This window comes from Glycine max, chromosome 17 (assembly GCF_000004515.6).
Source record: "Glycine max cultivar Williams 82 chromosome 17, Glycine_max_v4.0, whole genome shotgun sequence".
Taxonomy (NCBI): Eukaryota; Viridiplantae; Streptophyta; class Magnoliopsida; order Fabales; family Fabaceae; genus Glycine; species Glycine max.
The window spans coordinates 14,086,032-14,106,643 of record NC_038253.2 but is presented as its reverse complement, the minus strand read 5'-3'; the positions used below and the strand labels follow the sequence as shown (position 1 = coordinate 14,106,643).

Here is a 20,612-nt window from a genome sequence, read left to right as displayed (position 1 = left end):
TTTTCAACAATTATTTTAATCCCGTAAAAAACAATTATTTTAATTTTTTTTTCAAATGCCATGATTAATATGTATTTTATTGTTTAATGATTTACTAAAAAGTCTTCATTGCTTCTTCAAAAAAAAAGTCTTCATTGTTGTAATTAATGATTCTATTTTAATATTAAATTATTCAATACTAAGGAATTTCAATAATTGAGAAGTCTTCTAATATTAATTTGTATTTAACCTTTAACAAAAAATTGTGTGACCATGGCTTTATAATAATTAATTTAACGCTAATTACTTTCAATAATTGAAAAGTCTTTAAAAATTTGTATTTAATCTTTCACAAAAAATGTGTGACCATAACTTTGTAATAATTTAAAATATATTTTAAATATCACAATATTATTAAAAATATGTGCACTTGTATTTGAAATATGTTATTGTAATATAATATTTCCTTAACTATTTTTTGGTTCATTTTTTTTGTTTTATAACATGTTTAATCAATTGTAGTTCTTGTTCTTTAATTTTGTGTTATATAAATGTTCACAGTTGTTACGTATATCTTATACTCATTATATTTGTTTTTTTTAGAAACTTAAAGCAATATATTTTGTATTTCAATGTTATTATATTAACAAAATCTATTATTTTCTATATGATTTTTTTAGTACAACGTTGTCCACTTCATTTCATACTATCTCTTATACAAACTTACTGAATAGTGAATATTCTTTTATAATTTATTTGTTTACTATATGCATTCTCTAAGTAGAAATCTACACATTTTTATTTATTTATTTAATGTATTATTTATACCTATTAAATATAAATTATATTTACTTAATTATTACTTCCTCCATTCTCTTTTTATAAGAAAAAATATTTTTTTCTTTTTTATAAGCATTTTTTACTATTTTTTTTCATTTAATGAAATTATGTTTAAAATACCTTTTTTTTAATAAAATATTTATTCTTAGGGGTGTATTGGATTAGGATTTTAAAAGATAATTTTAGCAAAAAAAGGTCTTGTGAATTTTAAAGATTATGTAGGAATATTATGACTTATCATATTTATTTAAAGACTTTTATGATAATTTGGATTTTAGTGAATTGGTATCATAAGAATTTAAAGAATTTGAAAGGAGTTTATAGATTTATAAGATTTGAAAGGATTCGTTGAATTTTTAAAAATATATTGAAAATTATAAGAGTTAGTGAAAAAAATAATAAGTAATGACGAGGTTTAAAAAAAATGATAAAACCAATATAATTTTGTTAATCTTTTAATAGCTATATTGATTCTAACTTTCCTATACTAACCTTTCTTGCAATAACGTTTTCTCATCCTCACTTTTGTATTTGAACAATAGACATAAAATTATATGTTGGTTTTCTAATTTTTTTAATTACTACAATTATTTTATGATAAATCTAATGACATTCTTAAATGAGATACAATAATAAACATGTACTAGAAGAGAATACTACTGAGAATGAAAAAGTGGTAGGGGGTTAATGAGTTATATGAACGACAAAATTAAGGGTGACAATCACAAATATTGTGTGAGTAGGTAATGAACATAGTTAATATAAGGAAAATATGATTAGTGTTCATTCATAAGACAAACATGAATTTAATTTAAAAAATAAAGGAAAAAGTGTAAAGGAAAGAAGTAAATTTAATATTATTTTATTCCAAAAGAATAAGGGAAATATACGTGAAACATTATCTTGTAGAATATTAAAGAGAGAAGAGAGTACGTGTGATGAGAGAAAAAAGAAAGTTTGGTAATCAATGAAAAAAAAGAAAAAAGTCCAGTAAGATTGTTTGATAAATATTTTAGACTAAAAAATTTAATGAAATTCATTGAAATTCTTCATAAAAAATAATTCATTAAAATTTGTATATTTTTTAATACCAAAAGACTCTTTATAAATTATAAAAAATTTTAATTGAATACCAAGAGATTTTGTTATCTTCCATAAAAAATCTTGAAAGTCTTAATTAAATATTATAAAAATTATTTATACTATTTAAAAATTATAATTAAATACTATAAGATTTTTTTTATAAATATTTTAAAATCCTAATTCAATACCTCCTCCTTAATATCAAATTTCAATGAAAAATAACTTAAGAAAAAAATTATTTTTTAATTAAAAATAACATAATTTAATAAAATTAACTATTTTTCTAAAATTAACTAATTTAGATTGTTTTGCTTATAAAAGAGAAGGATAGAATATTTCACTTCCAATATATAAAAAAGTATCTAGACCAATTATTTATTTATAAGAAAAAAAAAGGTTATAATTGACACTATAAAAAACTTTATACAATCATTTAATAACATCTTAATCATAATCCTCAAGATATAATAAGTAAGTTTATAGAATTTTAAAACAATTATCTTAAAAATAATAAATATATTTTTTAATATTAATACATAAACATTAAACTCTTTTATTTATTCTATCCCAAAGTGTAGTTTTCTTATATGAGCCAAATGAATGCACGCCTTTCATCGGTGACCAAAGTGTGATCCATCCACAAGTGGAAAACCGATCCCTTTCCTCACAGTAATGCTACTCTAATTAACACTGTCTATCTAGAGTGTTTGTCCGATCCATGACCCATGGCGCCAGCAACTCCAAGATTTGTTGTGCCAATAGACTTGAAGAAGAATCCATGGGAACAAAACGCTCCTCTCCATAACCGATGGCACCCTCACATACCGCACGTGGCGGCTGTTAATACCGGTGAAGTCTTCAGGGTAGAGATGGTAGATTGGACAGGAGGTGCTATTAAAGACAACGATTCAGCACTAGACATAAAATTTCTAGACCTCTCAACTGTAAGTATAAATGTCATCACCACTGTGATGTGGATGCTAGAAATTGAATTCTTTACACAACTCCTATATGAGTTTTGTTCGTACACAAATTAATCAAGTCGTCCTTTTACTTCTTAGTATTTTTGAATTTTATGTTTCTGTGTTATTTTTTTAGCAACTATAATTAAGGTCTTTAATTTTCCCACAAGATCCTGGTGTATTTTTTAAGTTTCTATCTGATTATGAAATTTCTTAGTTTGAAACTTAGTCACATCTAAAATTATCAGCTTTCTAAAAGTATATTTTGCGAGAATCAAATTTAAATTTTCTCTCACAAATATATCGTATATTATCCACTAAGCCTCCTCAATGTTACTTTGATTTCATTCCATATTGAATTCATACTATATTTATGAATGAAATAATGAGCTTCTTGATGTCAAAAAAGAAATTGAATTCTTAAACCTGGTTTTAGTTGGATAGAAATGAACAAAGAGGACCCAACAAAATTATAGAAACCAAACACTTTATAGCATATGAAGTGAATTATATTTGTATGTTTTTTTTTTCAAGTAACACTAAATGATTTTATGTAATTAATCAATTTTGAATATGCTGGGGTAAATGGGCCAGGTCCATTATCTTAGTGGGCCAATCAGAATTCTGGATAATGATGGGGTCCCAGCCCAGCCTGGAGATCTGCTTGCTGTTGAAATATGCAACTTAGGTCCTCTACCAGGAGATGAATGGGGTTTTACAGCAACATTTGACAGAGAAAATGGTGGTGGCTTCTTGACAGACCATTTTCCTTGTGCCACAAAAGCTATATGGTACTTTGAGGGAATATATGCTCATTCGCCTCAGATACCAGGTGAACATAATAATGGATCATTTTAATCTAATAATATAATACAATTTTATACATATTTTTGTGTTGCTCTCCAATTAAATTGAAGTTTTATTTTTATAATCTACATTGACTTTTATTCATATGTCTCTATTATGCAAATTATCAAAGTAAAACACCAATTCTAATCAGAAACCAAATACCAAACATACTGCATCTAAATTTTGTCCTATAATATATACAAGCTTGGGATGGATACATATACAAGGCATTTTCAACATGCATGTTTTGCTGCTCCCATAATTGTTTATATATGCTGGATAGGAGTACGATTTCCAGGTTTAACACACCCCGGGATAATTGGAACTGCACCATCGATGGAACTCCTGAACATATGGAATGAAAGGGAGAGAGATGTGGAAGAAAATGGCATTAAGTCTTTCAAACTTTGTGAGGTCTTGCATTCACGACCCTTGGCAAGCTTACCCTTAACAAAAAGTTGTCTCCTTGGAAAGGTAATAATTTATTGATCAAGATAATGTCTCTAAATTTAATCTGATCATAAGTCATATTCCTTCAGCTTTACCACACATTGAATCCAAATTCCAGCATTATTTTAGATTTTCGACATGCATATTTGCATAGTAACCTGCCTGGTGCTGATTTTTTTTAGAAAAATATTGTTTTATTTTCTATTTATCGTTTTAAAAAATATCGTTTAAAAATTTAAGATAATCTAATTATGATTTTGTTATTTGTAATCTTATCGTGACCTAATTTTTAATTATTTTAGACATTTATTACAAAATTGAGAGAAATAAAAAACAATAAATGTTAGAACAATAATCTATCAAATAAAATCATAATAGAAAGTTAGATAATAATTTAAAATAATAATTATTATATTTTTAATTCTTTTGTTAAAATGCTGTAAAAAAAAATTCTTACATTACAGTCTTAAATATAAAAATAAAAAACAAAACGGAATGAGTAGTTCAAGAAATAATAACATTTTTTATACTCAACAGAACACACTAATCTTGATCCAAGTTCACAAAAGCTATTTAAGAATTTCACCAATGCTTCGTTGGCATGCTGAGAAATCAAAACAAGATTTCCATTGTGTTATTTTAAAACCCTTTTCTTGACATGGTTATAGATTCGAAAAGGCACTAGTGAATGGGATAAGATTGCAAAGGAAGCCGCAAGAACAATACCAGGACGAGAAAACGGTGGAAATTGTGACATAAAAAACCTTAGCAGAGGTGCCAAGGTATACCTTCCAGTTTTTGTAGAAGGAGCAAATCTCAGCACTGGAGACATGCATTTTTCACAGGGTGATGGCGAGGTCTCATTTTGTGGTGCAATAGAGATGAGTGGTTTCCTAGAACTCAAGTTAGTATAACTTTATAACTCAAATATCACCTTACTCATGCACCTACCCCTGCCACTGTAAATGTAGTTAAAGCTCTTCTTAAGAAATAAAAATAAAAGAAAAGTATTACTAACATATTCTTTCATAATTTTCTATATAATTCTTAGAATTTAATTGTTGATTATGGACTGAGGGATCAACTCAATTAGTTAAGTAGAGTGTATGAATTGTTATAAACCTCTTGATACTTGTCTTCAATTTCTATGGATAAGAAAAAATTATTGCTTATAAATATCATTGTACTCTTAAATATTCCCTAAACAAGAAATAATTATTTGGTAGTCCAAACTCATGATTTATGTACTTTAATGTATATTAAACACACCTTAGTGTTATATAAAGATTGATAGGAATTATGATGGTCTAAAATCACTTAATAATTTCGTACAAGAAGGTAACATATACTTGAGCAAGCTGATAACATTTTTCATGTCATATAGGTGTGAAATTATAAGGGGTGGAATGAAAGAGTACCTTACACCAATGGGGCCAACTCCCCTTCATGTCAACCCAATATTTGAGATAGGTCCTGTTGAACCAAGATTCTCAGAGTGGTTGGTTTTTGAGGGCATCAGTGTTGATGAAAGTGGGAGGCAACACTACCTAGATGCAAGTGTTGCATACAAACGAGCAGTGCTCAATGCCATTGACTACATATCCAAGTTTGGATACTCCAAAGAACAGGTTTAATTAGTTTTCTTTTCATTGTTATACCAAAATGCAAACTATGACTAATTGCTAAGGCTATGATTGGTTTACCTTTGGCCTTTTCTAACTTACATTTGTAAGGTAAATTCAGTTTGGTGATATGTTTAGTTTTTTTTTTTTCTTCTGAAAAATATGTTTGCACCTTTATATTTAGTTTGAAACCAAGTTTCAATTGAAAGTAATACCATTGTTTTTGCAAATTAAATTTGCAAAAACAAAATCTATTCAAATTTAAGTTTGTAAACTTTATTCTAAATTAAACATGTGTACTAATAATATGTTGAACATCAGGTGTACCTCCTTCTGTCTTGCATCCCTTGTGAAGGAAGAATATCTGGAATAGTCGATGCCCCCAATGCTGTAGCAACTCTGGCCATTCCAACAACTATATTTGACCAGGTAAATACTCTTAATCAATAGATCAAGCATGAGCCTTATTATTGACCTCTGTGAGCTATATATTACAATGGCTATTTACAACAATACTTTGTCTCAATACTAAGATTATCATTTCTTATAAGTTTCTTAAACTTAGGAGGCTCAAGACACATCCATCTAACCACAATATAATTGTATGGATTGAAATTATTGACATATTTATCACAATATTTTCTTATTTTTTATTTTTATTTTTTCACATTAGTAAAACACTCAATCAACTAGAAGGAATATGATAGAATGGCCTATCCAAATAGGTGTCTTAACTTAAGACAGAGATGCTATCTTTTGATATTATTTAGTTTTATTTTATTTTTCTAAAATATTAGATGATGTCACTTGTGTGTTGGTATTCTTTGTAAACCTCCATTTAGCATAAGGTATGCATGGATCATCAATTTTTTATTTATCTCTTTGTAACTCTTTAATGATAAATTTTTGGAGTAGTATAGAATAGTTTCTTTGAGCCTATCAAATGATGCTTTCATTGACATTTTTATACAACAATCAATTTCTTCATTGTTACAACCCCTCTAAATTCATTCACGTATGTCTTTCATTTTTCCCCCTCATACCCATCCATATTCCATTCTTCCTTTTCTACAACCAATAATAAAAAAATAAAAAAAACCAAGCTCAAGCCCAATTTTGTTAAGGATCTTGAGGATAAGATTCAAGTGAAACGGATGACAATAATAGGATGAGTCTAAAAATATTCAAATAGGTGACTTAAGACCTAGATATTATCTTTTGATATTACTCAGTTTTATTTTATTTTCTTAAAATTATTAGATGATGCAACTTGTATGATTGATATTCTTTGTAAACCCCTATTTAATTAACATAGGGTATGCATTATGTAATGGATCATCAATGAAGAATTTTAATTATATGTTTATCTTTTTGTAGCTTTTTAATGGTAAATTTTAGGAGTAACATAAAATAATCTCTCTGAGCCTATGAGAATAGCACTACAATCATCATTTGCTCGATCAACACTATTTTATGTGAACTTCATGCATTGTCAAAGCTAAAAAGCTAGAGACCGTTTCTTATTCTCAAAACATTCATATTAGGTTACCTGATTCACAAAGTCAAGGATTATAATTTTTTAATCATGGGGATTAAATTTTTATGTTGTTTCAGGATATTCGTCCTAAAAATAACAAGGTGCCAGTTGGACCCCGCCTTGTAAGGAAACCAGATGTCTTCAAATGCACTTATGACGGGAACTTGCCCATTACAAGGAATCCAAGTGCCACGTCATGATTCATATGAATTGCACAACATAAAATTAAGTAATTGAATACACGTGGTTAATGTAATGGAATTAAAATTGAATCGTTCGAGTATTACCGAGTTTAATCTTTAGCAAAAATAATTTTTAATCAGATTTTACTTACTTCTCGGGTCAAACTCCAGATAATTTTATCGTATGCTACTGCTCGCTGGACAAATGAAAAAACAATGTTAGTATTATGAACAAATCTAGAGTTTAGATAGAGTCTCCTAATTCAAATAAAGGGTGAATTTAGATAGACTATGTTAATTCAAATAAAAGCTAACCTCATGTTTGGATGAGGAATTTGAAACGTCTAAAATTTGAATTGCTTTAATTTTAATTTCCTTCATTTTCTAAATACTTTGTTTGGATAAATCAATTCAAATTTCTTAAATTTTAAATTCTTTGTTTGGATAAATCAATTCAAATTTCTTAAATTTTAAATTCTTTGTTTAATTTTAATTTCCTTCATTTTCTAAATACTTTGTTTGGATAAATCAATTCAAATTTCTTAAATTTTAAATTCTTTGTTTGGATAGAGCAATTCAATTTCCTCCATATGCAAAATTTCCTTTTTATGGTGATCCAATGGCTCCATTTCTTTTCATGGTGGTGGCGGAAGGTCTTTGTGGACTAATAAGGGAAGCTATTGAGAAGGATTTTTTAGGAGTTTCCAAGTGGGTGGATATGGGGTGGAGGTCAACTTGCTATAATATGCAAATGACACCATTTTCATTGGGGAAGCTACTTTGACCAATACTAGGACCGACAAATGCATTCTTTGATGCTTTGAATTAGCATCGGGGGTGGACGGATCCTTTGAAGAAAGACTTATGGGGGTTTTGAATTGCAAATTGATGAAGTTTCCTTTTAATTATCTTGGTATCCCAATTGGTGCTAACCCAAGAAAGGAGGAAATGTGGAAGCCCATAATCGAAAAAGTAAAAAAGAAATTGTCTTTGTGGAAACATAAACTCATCTCTTTTGTGGGGAGGGTGTGCCTCATTAATTCGATCCTCAATGTTCTTCCTCTTTTTTTCTTCTCTTTTTTTAAGATTCCTATGGTGGTTTTATCTAAATTGGTGAGTTTACAAAGAAATTTCTTGTGGGGAAGTGAGAGTGATAATAGGAAAATTGCTTGGGTTAGTTTGGAAAAAATATGTCTTCCAAAAGAAAGTGGGGGCTTGGGGATAAAAGATATAAGAGTTTTTAATGAAGCCTTGCTAAGTAAGTGGAGATGGCTCTTGTTTCATCAACAAGATTTGTTATAGGTGAGGGTCTTTAATGAGAGATACAAGGGGTGGAAAGGTTTAGTAGAGGCCACAATAAGGAAGGCTCTTTGTAGTGGAGGGGCATTTTCTTGTGGTAGTGGGAGTAAGTTTAGATGGTGTGATAAGGGCATGATTTAGGATATTAGTGATGGGAAAGTGGCTAGATTTTGGTTAGATTGTTGGTTGGAGGCGGAAACTTTAGAGAAAAAATACCTAAGATTATTATTTATTTCTACACAACAAAATGAGGTGGTTGAGAATATGGGAAATTGGGTTGGCGAGGGGTGGGTTTGGGATTTGAGGTGTTGGAGCATGTTATTTCAATGGGAGGAAGAACTTGCACAAAATTTTAAGTTAAGATTGAAGGGTGTGGTTATAAAAAAGAATGGTGTAGATAGTTCGAGGTGGTGTAATCAAAACTGGGGGTATACTTAGTGAATTCTGGCTACAATTTCATATCAAATCTTTCTGGTGTAATACCAAAGGATGACTTCTCAGTGGTTTTGTGGAAACTAATGATCCCACCCAAGGTGTAACGACCCGCCTCGTTGTTACGATATCACTAACTCTAAAATGTGAATTTCAATTTTTAAATAAAATCTCAATTAATTTGATTATGAAAATGGGAGTAAAATTTTTGCGATACACATTCACCAAACAACACACAAACACTTAAATAAACATCTATATATGTATATCTTAAACCATTATACACCATTCACATGACAATAATTTAGTTTTTACATGTATCTAAATCCATGATTTACATGCTCAAATCAAAAAACATTATGGAACCACTATAAAGGAGTTATTAATAAAACACAATTATCTCCCAAAATAATCCCAATGTCATCACGTCAACTTGGCGGCTCCCACAAAAAGAATCTCCCTCCAGGTCATCTATTATTGTTTATCTGCTCTCATGAACAAAGGTTCGCGATCATTGCGGGTACCAACCACACGGTACAAAATTGCAAGGGTGAGTTTATTATAAAAGAAATCAATAAGCATCAAATGACCATGATTAGTAAGAAAACAATAACAAATACCATAATCATACACAAATATTCATCACTCCAACATACACTTAACAACTAATCATCAACTTTTCCACAATTCCAATCAATCATACTTAGTATGATGCATGCACCAGATCTCAACTCTCAAATGTAATGTGGTATCATTCGTCAGAAAATAGTCTAAGCGTATCCACGTGACACTAACACTTAGGAAAACTAGACAACAAGTGTCGAAGTCACCTTATCGTGTACAAGTAACTCCCCCCCATAGTGATCTCCCTGAGTCAAAAGGGAGTTCCAAATCAAGTGACATGCTCTCAAGTACAAGTATTTTCTCTCATGAAAAACTACAAGTACAAGTATTTTCTCTCATGAGTCAAAAGGTTTATTACTTTAAGGTTTTTATCTATCAATAATTTATTTTTATATCATTCTATTGAATTTATGATTCTACTCAGTTAGATCTAGATTAATTAAAATTCAATGTGATATATGTGAAGAGATATAAGGTCGGATGGTTAAGAAAAATGGAAAGGAGAAAAGTATTATGGGTTTGATTTGATTCTTCATTCTAACAAAAACTAATAATTAATATTTATCAATAAAAAAAAGTGATATTGATGATGTTTTTATACCAAATATGGGAAACTTTTTTTTTAAATCATCGGGATACTTTTTTGAATTTATTACAATAGATAAGTCGGGTTTTAAAACACGACTTTGAGAAATATTCTCTAAAATAAAATTATCTAAAAACTATCATCTAAAGTTTTTTGTTGTTGCAAAGTTGTCTAAAGTATATACTCAAATAAAAGTCCAAATACAATTATATTCCATGAGATAGGTATAAATAAAAAATATATAAAGATATATTTAAGTGTTTTAATGTTGTCGGGTAACACATACACGTGGGTATGAGTACTAAGATATTCATCCCTATCTTGTTGGTAGTAAAAACGCTCATATCCATTACCCGCAATACCTCATAGAGATATCCATGAACTTCTCCGTTGCACAGATGTTATTTGCACGTGCAAATATATTTGTTATCCATAAGCATATCATATGAAAATGATTGTATGTATGAATGATATACTTTTCGGCTAGTTTTTTAGCTAATTTTGCAAAACATGGTTTATATTTGGCAAAACTAGTAGTTGAAAGCTGGAAAATTGAATAATTATCTTATTGAATCACAAGTATTTGATAAGATTATATGTTGAATTAGCTGAAAAATATAAATTTACATAAGTAGACCTAATATTCTACCTTAAATAAAAAGATTAAAAAAAATCTAATATGTTCAAGAACAAGAAGAGAATAAATATAAAAAGTTAAAAATTAGAAATTAACATTTTAAAAAATGTTACTTTTAGAAGCGTCTCAAACAATGCTAAAAACTGGTTTACCAAACAATCATACAAGTTTTCAGCTACTAAAAAAAAAGTTAACAACTAGCTGAAATCAAATACATTCTTAACATACACTATTAAATTAAAATGTTAATTAAAATAATTCATATAGTAACAATAAAATCTCTAAAAAAATTAACAAAACAAAAGAAAAACAAATCTCTAAAAAATCTAAATTATCAATTTGATAAATATCTTAAACTCATCATTACCATTATGACTACTACTACACCATTATCATATTATTGTCATCATTGTTACAATCATCTCAGTGTAATTTATGTAATTTCTAAGAAAAAAAATCAAGTTTATTACATTCAAATCTCATATATTTCTTCTTGTTTTAATGCAAGAAATAAGAAAAATTAATAATAAAAAGGAGAGAGAAGTAAAAGAAAAAGAAAAAAAGAGAGATATTTTTAATAAAAATTAAAAAAAATGAGAAGAGGGTTTGAAAATTGCGTCCGAAGGCATCAATTCATAGGCCTTTTTTTTTCCCAGCTGCAACTTTTACTTGCAATTTAATGGCCCTAAGGCCCTTCTTCTATTTCAACTTCTCGCGCGATAGATTGCTCTTTTCTCCTTCGCTCTTCCCTTTCCCATTCCCATTCCTATTCCTCCTTTCCCTCTCCTCTCCGCTCCTCCAATTCCCCCCAAACTTTCTCCCTCCGCCGCTTCGCCGCCGCCTCTCTCGCTTGCCCTCCACCGCCGCCGCCGCCCCTCGACGCCATGGCCCAGAAAATCGGAAAGTCCACGCGCCGCCCCGGTGCCTCCTCCAAGGCCCGCGTCTATGCCGATGTCAACGTCGTTCGCCCCAAGGAATATTGGGACTACGAGTCCCTCAACGTCCAGTGGGGGTAACATAACAGATTCTCCTTCTTCTTTTATTGTTTTTCCCCCCTTCGATTTTCAAATACCTTTAACCTTTTTTATTTTTTATTTATTTTGGATAATATAAATGTTTTCTTTTTTCCTTTTCCAAAGTAAAAGGGAATTTAGGGTTGTTGTTGTTGTTATTGTTGTGACTCTTTTTTTTTAGGGAGCAAGATGATTATGAGGTGGTGAGAAAGGTGGGTAGGGGGAAATACAGTGAGGTGTTCGAAGGTGTTCACTGCACCGACGGTGAGAAATGTGTCATTAAGATCCTGAAACCCGTGAAGAAGAAGAAGGTGAGAGCCATGTGTGAGCGTTGACGTTTTCTTTATTCTTTTGTGAAGTTTTGGATTTTGTTCTTATGTCTTGGTTGGGTTTACTTTTTCGATTCGAGTTTCGTAAATGAATGTGTTGTTATGCTTGTGCTGCAATAATCATAGACAAGACAAGTCATGTTATTATATTGAGGGATGCTTACAATTTGTAGAGTGGTATGCTTATGTTGATTTTGCAGTTGAAACGTTTTATTGTGTGTGTGGTGGCTTGGGTTATTTTATTTTCTGGGAAATAAAATTGACCAAAAGTATCACAAACTTGAGAGAAAAACTTAACATAATAATCAAATTCAAACACAAAAGCATAGCATCATAGTCTTTTGACAATTCTGATGATGTGGGTGAAGGTTCTGGCACAGATGATGAGCTATCCTTGATCACCAAAAATGCATAAAAAAGATGTGGAAAAGAAATGGCAAAGGATAACGACCTTTCAAGAAGAATTTCAAGGGAAGGATAAAGTTAATTTGTGTGTATTATAGGCTGTGAATGTGAATGTCATGCAAGTGGCCTTAGTGCTACAGAGTAGTTCTAGTTGCTTCCATTTGGTTACTCAGAATAAAGATGCTCTAGTAGCAGAGGGCTGTCTAGTTGTTTATTTTAAAGTATAAAGTATATATATATATATATATATATATATATATATATATATATATATATATATATATATATATATATATATATATATATATATATATATATATATATATATATATATATATATATATATATATAAATGTAACTCTGACAATGCTTCTGTTTCTGAATGCAGATCAAGAGGGAAATCAAAATATTACAGAATCTTTGTGGAGGGCCTAATGTTGTAAAGTTGCTTGACATTGTTAGAGACCAGCAATCGAAGACCCCAAGTCTTATATTTGAATATGTCAATAACACTGATTTTAAAGTGCTCTATCCTACATTGTCAGACTACGACATACGATATTATATTTTTGAACTTCTGAAGGCAAGTTCTATTCTCTATTGTTTAATAATGAAGTACATGAACTTGGCACAACTGATATTGTTTTTGCTTTTACTATTTTTTTAATCCTCACATCGTGTTGGACACAAGATATACTTGATGCTTCATAATAAGGTTGAATGTTAATGATTTCTGTGATCTTCTTGTTGAATTAGATTGAAAGTAATAAAGACTTGAGTGCTTTGCTATATAGATTTGGTAAATACTTCCGTCTTAGGTGTAGTGTAGATGAACTATGATAATGGTTGGTATTTCGGATCTGATATTGGAGGAAGGTTTTGTATTGTATAAGGGACTTATGGAACTTAACTGCTCCATAGATTCTCGTGATGCAATACATATCACCTTATCTTGTACAATAACAGTTCAAGAACCAGTTCCTTTCTCTTGAAATTGTGTGTTGAGTTTAAGAAAGCATCCTCGTCAGTATGGTTTGTATGCTGTCATCCTCAGCCATTTGTCCTGTGAGATAATGCAGCTTGCTTTCTAATTTCTATGTAAAAATGTATCTTATTATTGTTCTTCAACCATAGTTAATTGTGTGCAATAGCGCCACTATAGTGGTGTTTTGTCATGACTTCCTGCTGCTCAATAGAACCTGTTGTGGAACAGTTTTTTTGTGTCGTGCTCATTGCAGTGCTAATCCTGGGAAATCACGGATATCTCAGCTGCTATTTTTCCATGTTCAAAATCCCTTGTTTATGGTCTGTAGTTTAATCTCAAAATACTAGTGCCATTTTGAACATGGAATGAGCATATAAAATTAAAGAGATATTCTTCCCCTTACATATAAAATTAAAGACATATTCATAATTAGCGCCACTATAGTGGTGTTTTGTCATGACTTCCTACTGCTCAATAGAACCTGTTGTGGAACAGTTTTTTTGTGTCATGCTCATTGCAGTGCTAATCCTGGGAAATCACGGATATCTCAGCTGCTATTCTTCCATGCTCAAAATCCCTTGTTTATGGTCTGTAGTTTAATCACAAAATACTAGTGCCATTTTGCCAGGTCTTAGGGGGGAAATTCCCTCCCTTTTTCTTTTAATCAGAACAGAAACTCTATTTTCCCCTTCTTCATTTGCATGCCCAACAGTAACGAACGCAGGCCTTCTCCTGTCTGACAAAGACTCACCTATCTCTGGTGACATTGCCAGCCATCTCTTGGTGAACTCATCAATGATTTACTGAACCTGTGATCCATAAAGCAATGGCTTCATCCGCTCAGCCTCAGGGAACAACACCAAGCTCTGGCTCTACCTCTATATTGGTCTCTTGTTTGATTTCTTTAAGTTATTGATCGGTATTTAATTAAATCTAACTTTTGATCATTAATTATGAATATCTCTTTAATTTTATATGTATATTTTAAGTTTTCAGCTCATATATATGTCAATATAACTTATATAATGTGTGTCTTAAAAATTTATAATAGTGGTCATCTCACCACCTACTATATTGATTTTGGGGCGGTTGCTTCATGCCACTATTTGGGATTGACTATGTCTTCAACCCTTCTTGAACTCTGAAGCTTATGTTTTTTGGTGTTCATTGTATGGTAATGGTATTGTTGATCTGTTGTATCATCCAATAAAGATAATCTTTGATGGCGAAACTACATGTCACTCGATTCTATTTGTATTTATACTGAAGTAGCAAACTATAAAGTTTTGCCTGGAATAGTTAAAATACAAATAATATAGCTGCATCTAATGCCTATATGTCCTGTAGGTTTCATTGTTGGCATATTAGTTATTCTGTCCCTTATATTGTATTGGATTATTATGTATTGTCATTACGGTGATGCTTTGCTCAGTTTGGGATCTATAGTTTGCATTAAATTATTTTTTCAATCCAACCATTTCGTATTGCTTGTGGCTATCAACTTGGAAGCGCTAAGTTATTTGGAATTTCTGCCAGGCACTGGATTATTGCCATTCACAAGGAATCATGCATCGTGATGTGAAACCACATAATGTAATGATTGATCATGAGCAGCGTAAGCTTCGCCTTATAGATTGGGGGCTTGCAGAGTTCTATCATCCTGGGAAAGAATATAATGTTCGTGTGGCATCAAGGTACATTTGCTCTTATGTCTCTTTTTTTTGTTTTTTTTGGGAAGCAGGGGGGAGGACGATTCATAATTGAGGTGGGCCTTGGGGGGAATCACGAGGAGGGGAAAAGGGGATATAGTGCATTATGGCATTTTAACTTGTGCACTCTTGTTGCATGCCCTCATGACTCATCCCAAGTACTCAACCAGCTAAGCCATCTTTAGGGGAACTGCACTTATGCTTCTTTTGTTGCTTTTTCAAATGATTTATAAATTTACGAAGTAATTACTCAGGCTACATTTTCATACTTGTTGCACAGTCTGGTTTCTTTCCTTTTGGTTATTGTAATTACTCCTTCCATTTGCCTCTAGGCTTGGTTATGTAGATACTTCTTAAACAAAGTGTCTAAGCCCATGAATACAAAATTTTAAGTTAGAAGGTTATGAGAGATTTCTTTTTATTTAAAATGATCATTTGGTAAGCCATGTTTGTTATAGCAAGGATGAGGGGCATGGGGTTTGGAAATTTAGTGTCCAAAGTCAATGCTTTAGTTGGTAAATCTTTAATGGTGATTCCCCTGCATAGACACCTTTAGCCATCAGGTAAAGAACAAATATGGATTTACATGTTTTTGGTTAAAAAGGAACTTGATTATGGCTACTGAGAGTTTTTATTCTCTCATTTATTAGCAATCACAAACATTTTTTGATCTCCTTTATGCCTGATTTGCTTGTAGATATTTCAAAGGTCCCGAGCTTCTTGTTGATCTTCAAGACTATGATTACTCTCTAGATTTATGGAGTCTTGGTTGTATGTTTGCTGGGATGGTAAATGGTTCACTTTCCTTCAAATGCAATTTTTTTATTATTACATTGTTTAGGCCTGGTTCTTCCTTTGAGATAAACCTTAGAATCTTTATCTACTTCATGATAGATCAATTTCTCCTTTTGAAGTCATACAGATTTAAATCTCCTCCCCTGCTTGCCTCATGCTTGTGTATTTACGTTTTACAGATATTCCGTAAGGAGCCATTCTTTTATGGACATGATAACTATGATCAACTGGTCAAAATAGCTAAGGTAAGGGAAGCCTGGGAGGTGGACTTGAGTTTGTGCCAGATTGTTAAGTTATGTATGTTTGAGTGATAACTCATTGCTGCTTTGCTCTGGCCCTGGTGTTTTTTTATTTGTAATCGTACATTTCATGCTGGGGATTTTGTGTTGCAAGTGTGCATTGTTCTTGAATCTTGTATTGTTTTTTGCCTTTCCTCTTTATTGAATGGTTCCAAAGTTTGCTTCTCTCAATATTTGGCCATTTGATACTAAATTTTGGACTTTGGAGCTTTAGATCATATTATTGGTAATCCATCATGAAAACTTCACACTTCATCACCCTTGCAGATGGTTCTAAAGTCAAAGCTTACAATGGTCAAATCTCCTGTCTTCCATCCTTGACTTTAGAATCAGTTCCTATTCCTGTTTCACATTCACCATTCAATAAAGATTCTATTAGTAAACCAAAAAGCATCTTAATTGTTCAACAGCCTTCTTCTCTGACTCTTTTCATATACATGACTGGAGTATGAGATAGGTGTTTGGTGCCAGGCTCCTTTGTTTCCAACTTCAATCTTCCACTGTTGTTGCAGCAGCTGCATCTCCAAATACATTTTTAGGACTATGGGGAAGGGATAGTTAATTAGGATAGTTAGTTAAAGTTAGTGACCTAAATAAATAGGACTGAAGCTCTTTGTGAATTGAGGGAATTCAGGGGGATCTTATATCATTTGTAAATTGAGCATTAGCTCTTTGTGAAGGATTAATCCTTTGAGGAGGTCTCCTATTTTGCTTAGTGCCAAAATCCCTAGCATTTAACTCAAATACTATAAAATATGCATCCCTAAATCTAATCTCAATTGTGGTCTTGTGATAAAATTATCTTTTTGTGAAGAAATATGATGGGTTTGGCTTTTGAGAATGCCTTCTTCCGTTTCCTACTTGCTGCCTTATTTTTCTGCTACTGATCTTTGCAGAACTCTGTGTGTGTTATACTTATATTTGGCTACAGTATTGGTGTAGAAGCAACTAAAAAGAGATGATGATGGGGAATTTGATTGATAATCTTTTTTCCCTCATGCAATAGGTACTTGGGACAGATGAATTAAGTGTATATTTAGATAAGTATCGAATAGAGTTGGACCCTCATCTTGCAGCACTTATCGGGAGGTTTGTCTGTGCTTACATAGTTTAGTATATATGTTGCTTTTGTTAAATAAAGCTATTTTTTTAACTAAGAAGACACTCCAAATATTGTGACAGGCATAGCCGCAAGCCATGGGCGAAGTTCATTAATGTAGAAAATCATCACTTGGCTGTTCCTGAGGTAGTATGCATTTGTAATTATTTATTTAAATGTACATGTATATATATTATGATTGATTCTCATTCTAAATTTACACTATTTTTTAAAAGGCCGTTGACTTTGTTGACAAGTTATTACGCTATGATCACCAAGAACGTCCTACTGCAAAAGAAGCCATGGTAAGAACTCAATCTTTTTAGTATTGTTATTACTGCTCTATGTTTTATTGTGACACTTTCAAGATATATTAGCCCAGCTTGGACTTGCATTTGGGAATTCAGGCTTCTGATGTGATTTTGCTGTGACTACTGGTTCTCATATGATTGCCGTTAATCCTGCCTTGTTTGGACTTTGGAGTTTATTTTTAAATTTTAGAAGAAAAAAATGGTGGGAAATCCATGTTAAGTAGACCATTTAATGGTTATAACCAACCTTTATAGTTGGTTTCTAATTCTTTGCTTGGTATCCTAGGTGATTGTAGGTAGAACCTGGATTTTTATTTGTTTGTTTGCCTTTTTAACCTATTGGTTTTGGTAACGAGTGCTCTATAATAAAAGATGACAAAGTATTAAATGTAAAGTTAAGCATTTAATATATTAGGAACTTGTTGACACAATTTATTATTTTTGCTCAAATTGTATAATAGGCTGTCTATGCCCTTCCTAGCACCCAAATATTTGTTAATATGAACTTGTTTTGCAAAATGTTTTTAACAGAATATTTATTGATATGCAGGCCCATCCATACTTCAATCCAGTTAGAAATGCAGAAAGTAGTAGAACTCGAGCACATTGAGTTGTTGGTGCTTGTTGAGATATGGTGTTCGTTCTTGACAGGGGGGCAACAGTCTGAACTGTTATTTCTGGTGGAACTTGCTTTTAGGTGATTCCCCTGTTCTGTTGTAAAACTCATTTTAATTAGCTTTTTGCATAATAGTTTTGTTTCTGGTTTTTTAAAATTATTTTTGGGTGGAAATTCAGCTCTCTACAGTTTTATTTGATTGTGTGCCAAAATTTGGAAATGAAATGTTGATTCAATTTCAGAAAAATTATCCGCGTGTTTTTTTATGTAACATGTTGAATCATATTTTTAAGGTTCCCGATACATTACAAGTGTTGGCACGTGATAACTATTACAGCCATCCCATTTAACTTCCGGCTGTAAGGGGGATAATGTAGGTATGGGTGTGCACCATGGTTTTGAAACCGGATTGGTTGGTTCGATCGGGAATTGTTCACGCGTCTGGTTCAATGCTTCCTAAAAAGTTGTGTCCTTTAACTGATTTAAAATTGTTGAATTGGTTGAAAATCGGTAAAATCTGCTAGGTTAATTGGTTTCGCCTAAAACTTTTTAAATTTTTTTTTTCAAAATGTCATTTTGATTTTAAAGAAAAAAATATTATGACTTAGAACACTTTTAAGTAAAGTTTATTTTTTATTTTTATCAATTTATACAAATTATGCTATATTAAAATATAAAAAAATGTTTTATTAAGACCGGTTTGACTTTGATTGAATTATTGATCCTTAAATTAGTGTCTTTTTCGGTTCGATTCTAAGAACACTAGTATTTGTAATTAGGGCCTTGGTGGGACTCAAGGTATTCTTACAAATTTTGGTCCTTAAGGTTAATTTTGAGACTAATTTTTAGTTTGACATTTAGTGACATTTAAAATTTTTGGTTCTTTTTTACTGATGTATTGTGTAAATCAAATTTAAGTCTTTTTCTATCATTTCAGTTTGAGTAGTTAACAGAGCTATAATTCATTGGGTGTAGCTTATAGCATTTGATTACTCCTTGCTATACTTTCGTAGAAGGAAGGAAAGTGACTAGGACAGAAAATATGGAAGGTTATATTATCGTATTTGGTCAAAAACAAAGTGAAAAGAAAAAAAATTCTTGAGCTTGGTTGAGAAGAAAGTGAAGAAAAAAAAAATCATGTTTGGTTGAGAAAACTTAAGAGAAAAGTTGACTTTTAACTTTTTTTTTTATTTCTTTAAATTTAATTTTCCCCTTTCATTTCGCATCAAACAGTTAGTTAAATAAAATATGTGAATAAGTATAATTGGTTCTTGAAATTTAAAACTAAACCAAACATTACAATCTTACTAATCTTTCCAAGATTTGCAACCTGTTTTCTAATGTTAGTATTAGTACATCATTTCCAAGTTTAATTGTCGTCTTTCTTAATTTGATAATTGTGTGCATTTAATTCATAAAAATGCAGATAATTGAACTCTCTTTTGGTGACGGTTTAAAATGTTACAAGCCGAACGAAGAGTTACTTAGTTGGGTACGGCACTTGTTTTGTGTCCAGAACAAAAAGACTAGTCTAGATTAGTCAATGCACCTGGGCCATTTAATCTATTCAACCAAATACTTAAACATTTGAGATTAAGCAATTGCGAACAATGGCAGCATCAGCAACCCACTTCTCTGGATTTTCCTAGCAAATGATGAGTTGATCCTCTTATTTCTATTAATGTTGTGCCAAAAATGTCATTGTGTATACACATCAATTTCCCCGCAACGTTTATCTTCATTTTTCTTTATTTGATCTTGTTTAGAGGTTTCCTTTTTTTGAGGAACTCGCTGACCTACGTTTCGTTGCGAATTGAGCACTTTTTTGCCGCCATATTACTCGCCCCAACACTCTCCTCAAAGTCCTCGCATTAATAACAGTCATTCCGTTATTAGTAATAAGGCTCAGTCTTCGGATAGTTCTTTTCTTTTTCCTTGTATTTTGGGTGAGGGGTAGTAAAATGATAAT

General features: G+C 31.4%; 2 protein-coding genes across 2 annotated transcripts; both read left to right on the top strand.

Moving 5' to 3' along the window:
- Nucleotides 1-2,480: 2,480 nt before the first annotated feature.
- LOC100527923 (acetamidase/formamidase family protein) lies at nt 2,481-7,655 on the top strand. The gene is made up of 7 exons (NM_001248762.2): nt 2,481-2,846; nt 3,459-3,696; nt 3,997-4,187; nt 4,832-5,067; nt 5,548-5,791; nt 6,107-6,214; nt 7,400-7,655. Exons 1-7 carry the CDS (start codon nt 2,628-2,630, stop codon nt 7,520-7,522), a joined length of 1,359 nt encoding a protein of 452 aa, NP_001235691.2. The 5' UTR covers nt 2,481-2,627; the 3' UTR covers nt 7,523-7,655.
- Nucleotides 7,656-11,724: 4,069 nt separating this feature from the next.
- On the top strand, nt 11,725-18,800 carry LOC100817795 (casein kinase II subunit alpha-4, chloroplastic). Its single transcript, XM_003549966.5, has 10 exons — nt 11,725-12,094; nt 12,277-12,406; nt 13,218-13,412; nt 15,351-15,508; nt 16,221-16,311; nt 16,498-16,563; nt 17,624-17,706; nt 17,800-17,863; nt 17,953-18,021; nt 18,578-18,800. Exons 1-10 carry the CDS (start codon nt 11,967-11,969, stop codon nt 18,635-18,637), a joined length of 1,044 nt encoding a protein of 347 aa, XP_003550014.1. The 5' UTR covers nt 11,725-11,966; the 3' UTR covers nt 18,638-18,800.
- The last annotated feature ends 1,812 nt before the right edge of the window (nt 18,801-20,612 follow it).